This window comes from Pleurodeles waltl, chromosome 4_1 (genome assembly GCF_031143425.1).
Source record: "Pleurodeles waltl isolate 20211129_DDA chromosome 4_1, aPleWal1.hap1.20221129, whole genome shotgun sequence".
NCBI classification, from domain to species: Eukaryota; Metazoa; Chordata; class Amphibia; order Caudata; family Salamandridae; genus Pleurodeles; species Pleurodeles waltl.
Genome location: NC_090442.1, coordinates 122651908 through 122657239, shown reverse-complemented (window position 1 = coordinate 122657239; position 5332 = coordinate 122651908). Strand labels below are relative to the sequence as shown.

At 40.7% G+C, this 5332-nt stretch overlaps 1 protein-coding gene across 1 annotated transcript; it reads right to left on the bottom strand.

Annotated features, from left to right (window-relative positions):
- Window positions 1-1208: 1208 nt before the first annotated feature.
- On the bottom strand, window positions 1209-2168 carry LOC138287108 (olfactory receptor 13A1-like). The gene has a single exon (XM_069227469.1). The coding sequence runs from the start codon at window positions 2166-2168 to the stop codon at window positions 1209-1211; it is 960 nt and encodes a 319-aa protein (XP_069083570.1).
- Between the last annotated feature and the right edge of the window lie 3164 nt (window positions 2169-5332).

Here is a 5332-nt window from a genome sequence, read left to right as displayed (position 1 = left end):
AGGACTTTGTGTCAAAAATCATTAGTGGATGCATGTGCCACTAATGGCACACTCCCTCAACCCAAAGTAGTACAAAGTAGCGCAAAGCATTACTTGTATTTCCTTCAGGCTACTTTACAGTGAAAAGTATTGTGCTGGAAAGTAAATATTATATCAAAACTGCACCAGTTTGAATCACATTTAGGGGGTTATTCTAACTTTGGAGGAGTGTTAATCCGTCCCAAAAGTGACGGTAAAGTGACGGATATACCACCAGCCGTATTACGAGTTCCATAGGATATAATGGACTCGTAATACGGCTGGTGATAAATCCGTCACTTTTCCGTCACTTTTGGGATGGATTAACACCTCCTCCAAAGTTAGAATAACCCCCTTAGTGTCTTTTCATCAGCACAAAGTGGAGATAACTCCCTGCCTGATCATGAACACATGGAGAGGAAGATAATCTGCCTCAAAAGCAATGCTGTATATGGATTGATGGTGTGCAAAGTAATATAAAATATGAGGAATCTTCAAGATATGAATTAAAAAATTAACAGGCCAATTTAGAATGTGGAAAATGGTGTTTTACACCATTGGGGGAGGTAGTAAAGTACTCTACAGCCCTGACGGAGTCCCCACATGCCAAATTCTGACATGTCTTCCAGCCTAGTAGACATCTCTAGCATTGTTAGGACCTGCTGTCATGGTGGTTCCTATCAATATATTGTGAATTTGATGGATTTATCCACATGGGGTTGTCAGCCTCTTGGATTAGGCATTTGGCATTGTGAAAGGTATATGAGGGTCCACTATTATGTGCATTTTATGAAATGCTGTGTATGAAATCAATGCAATGCTAATAAATGTGCAATCTGTGATATCATTGATGTCCAGTAGGTACATCTCATATGCAACATTTGGAAGCCATAAGCAGGTCTGTTAAAATGACACCCTTATCGCTACAATAATATTCAATGGTAACCACATCTTCAATTCAGAGGCCTTCCAAGAAAATACATTAGAAATGAAAAATCTGATTTGCTACCCCTATCCAAATTCTTTTTAATTGTAGTGAGGTACACAAGGAGTAACTGTTTCCACCTGAAGATTTTGTAAGTATTAATTATCCTCATTTCAGAGTTCTATGAGAAATGTGGTGACTGTGCAGAACTTGCAAGAATGTGAAGGTGTGAAATGCTACAAGACCATTACTACCACCATCGTTACTACTTTATTAATGGGAAAATGTGTCTGGAAAGTATCTTGAAGAAAGCTTGCTTAACATCAGTATTCCTCAGGCTGTAAATCATTGGATTCAATACCGGAGAGATAATTGCATAAAAGGCAGATGCAACTTTGTCCCCATTACTGCCACGGGCCACCGAAGGAAGTACATATGCATAGATAGTACTAACATAGTACAATGTAACCACCAATAGATGGGATGCACAAGTAGAAAAGGCTTTCTTCTTTTTCTCTGCAGAGTGTATTCTCACAATAGATGCAATAATATAAATGTATGATATAATTATGCAGAAGAAGCAGAATATGCCAAAGAAGAAGTCTTCCACTAGGGTCACATTCTTGAGTAGTTGGGTATCAGAAAGGGAAGCCTTAAGAAGTGCTGGTATTTCACAGAAGAAATGATCTAAAATGATGGTTTCAGAGAAGGAGAGGTTCAGGATTATCCCAGTGAGCATCGTGGAATTAAGAATGCCAACCAACCATACGGCAACTGCTAAAGAGATATAAATCTTCTTGCACATGATGATAGGATAATGCAGTGGCATACAGATGGCCACATACCTATCAAAGGCCATCACTGCAAGAAGAATGAGCTCAGTGCCCAGAGTGGAAGACAGCATGAACTGTTGTGTCATGCAACCAAAATAAGAGATAGACTCTGTCTCAGAGAGAAGGATGTCCAGGATTTTAGGACTAATGCATGAGGTAAAGCAAATGTCCAATACAGCAAGGTTGATTAGAAAGAAGTACATGGGGTTGTGAAGATGAGCATCTGAGGAGATGATGGTGATAATTAGGATATTACCTATCACAGCAAGTAGATACAACAACAGGAAAACTGCAAAGAACGCAGATTGTGATTGTTGGTAACTGGAGAATCCCATAAGGAAGAACTCTGGGGATGAAGTCTTGTTTGTTTGTTCTCTTACAGTAAGAGGCATCATCTACTGGATAGAAAGCAATATGTTTTGAATTACATTTTGAAATGTATCCTTAAATCACTTAATAGACATTCTTTTTAAGCTTCCTAAATGTACAACAAAATCAGAGCAGTTGTCCATATATTACAACTGAAAAAATAGTTTAATCTTACCGAAACAATTAGATTCATTTACTTGCTATTTTGACTCAGAATCATTTTTATTTGGCACTCACACGCATCCTGCCTAAAAAATCTGTTAATTTTGGCCACAGATGTCTCCTTTCCATTTTTATTTATAAAGCTGCTCTTCTACTATTCTTCATGGTGGCAGTTAGTGGACCCTGATGCCCATCCTGTTTATTCATTAATTATTCTCTTTTTGTGGCATCATACTTTTGCATCAACATACATGTATTGAATAGCGATATGTTACCGTGGACAGCAGGCAATGTTTCTGTGCTGTGATGCATGAAATATAGAGAACAGAAATGTGCCATATCTACTAAGATATGATGCATGTCTGCTCTATCTTAGTGCTGTTTGCTGCCCAGCTCCAATGCAGGCAACCTTGTGCAATGCTGCAAGGATGCCTGCACGATAGAAAGGATCGTCTTTGTGCCCAAAAACAATCCAAAAAGGCATTTTCCTCTTTCTCTGCATGATGCAGATTGCTCTGTGCACAGATAGAGTAAATGATGAGGCAAAAAAACTAATTCTTCTTGTTATGCCAGCCTTTGGGAAACAAACCGATTTGATGCAATGCCAGGTTTACAAACCTTCGCAAATCTGAATTTGCATATAATCCATTGGTAGATGCACGTGAACGCCAATGCTCTATTCATACAACGCATGCCAGCTGGAAATGTAAGGTAAAGCAGTGTAAGCCAGTCCGTTGTGTTACATTTCCTTACAAAGTCATGCAAACTGGTGCAAATAGCCTCTTGCAGCCCAAGCGTGAAGCAACAGCTTAGTAAATATGAGCCTAAATGCTATAATCATAATGCACAATTTGGTCTCTTAATCTACCATGAGAACATTTGGGGACTTTGAGAGGAACTGTACTAAATGCATTAGAAATTAAACACCTTCTTGCACAAGCAACATTCTTTAGAGGAATATTTATTTTTCTATATGTGCTGCACAATGTAGTACATATAGAAAACGGAAGTAACAAGGAGAAATAAAGATATGTCATCTAATTACGTCACTGTCGGATAGACACACCATTTTGGAGCAAACCTAGATTTACAAGTCTTTGCTAATCTGGGTTCGCATCAAAATACATGGGTGGATCCAAGGGAATGCCCATGCTCTACCCATGCAATGCCTACCGAATGCAAAGTAACGCAAGGCAGTGCTATTACTTGGCTTAATAAATGCAAAAATGATTTTGCATTGGGGTTGCACCAAAAAAGTGACAATAACTTGATGCAGAGTCAAACTAAATCTGTCCCTTCATTTAAGGCAGGTATGCTGGAGCATTGCTGGTTACTACTTTGTAAGTAATACAACAGATCTTGTTGAGCATCCTTTTGAAGAGGATGTCACCTGGGAGAAGCCTTGAATGCAGCTAGATGAAAGTTTTATCAAACCTTTACACAACTTTGAGTTTGACTGTGGCATACTGTGGCATACTGTTGCCTTTCAATGAAGACAGTGTGGAATCTAGAATGGGATCTATGTTTTAGTACTTAATGTTTTAGTATTTAATTTCTTTATCATGGAGAACCTATTTTAAGCTAATGAGAGTTAGTTGGTAACAAAGTCAGTTGGGAACAAGTATTCCTAGTTTTTCTTAGCAACCTTAGTCCTAGATTAATGTCGATAGTGAATTCAGGCCTTCATTACAACATTGGCGGAGGCGGCCCGTCAATATTGTACCACCAGCAGGCCGCCAATGTGGCCTAAAATCCGCCAGCCGTAATTTGACATCCCCACTGGGCCAGTGGGAACGATGGCCTTAGCAATGGAGCCGGCGGCAATGTGGCGATGCGGTGGGTGCAGCAGCACCTGCCACGCAATCCATTGCCCGTAATTCGGGCAGTGGATTTGCGATGGGGCTGTGCATGGGGGCCCCTGCACTGCCCATGGCAAGTGCATGGGCAGTGCAGGGGCCCCAGGAACCCACGAGTCACCCATTCTGCCAGCCGTTCCATGGTGGTATTTACCACCGTGGAACGGCTGGCAGATGGGGACTTGTAATCCCCAGGGCAGCGCTGTAAGTCCCGGCGGTATGATTGTGGCGAGACGGCCACGGTCATAATGCGGGCTGTAGTACCGCCAGCCTGTTGGCGGTACTACCGCCACTTTTGCCCTGGCGATCAAAGACCGACAGGGTTGGAATGAGGGCCTCAGTTTTTTGCCAAATGCAGAAAGTTATGGTGAGTTATAATTTGTAATTTCACATTTTAAGAAATTCCTAGATTTGAGCACTCTTGGCAGTTAATTCCCAAATAACATGAATTCAGTTTTAGTCAAATCTAATTCAAAGGGGCGAAGAATGTAATGCATTCCTTCAGCCTGTGATGTGTTACTTATACTGCCTGCTTGAATTTCTACAGGACTTTGTGCTTGTATGTTGACACATTCTTGGTTTCTATGGAAAACATAGACAGTGTTTAATTAGTCGTCTCCTGCCTAGTTCTCATGATAGATTGCTCTGCCACCATTGTCCTCTGTGTGCCAATCACTGTGCGTGTCCTGCCAAAAATACAGGTACATTTGAGGAGGCCACTGGGTGATAGCAAAACAAGACTGTGAGTGAGTGGTCTTATTTGAGTGGGTTCCCTACTAGATCCCCGGGAACCTTTGCATTCACCTAGATTTTTGTTTTGCCTGTGATGATGACTGTGATTGGGTAACATATTGAAATGGCAAGGCATGTAAAGCATAAATGCAGTCAATGTACATTTCTAAATATGCTAGTCAAAAGTCTCATGAAAGTTACATTTGTAGTAGATCCATTCCTTAGATGCCAAGCAAATACAAATGCCTCACATTTAGGACTTTGTGACACAAATGCAGTTCCTTTTCCTAACTGCTGTCAGGCAGATGCTCATGGTGATTGGAATGCCTACAATCCTCAAGATTCTAGGGAATCCCCACATTTCTCAAGTTATTCACAGTCCAAATCCAACCTCAAGTGCAGTCATTCTAGATACTTTAGATGCTCATTACCTTGAT

What these genes read in the sequence shown, in the direction of transcription:
- LOC138287108 (XM_069227469.1), bottom strand. Translation starts at nt 2,168, where the DNA reads ATGCCTCTTACTGTAAGAGAACAAACAAACAAGACTTCATCCCCAGAG.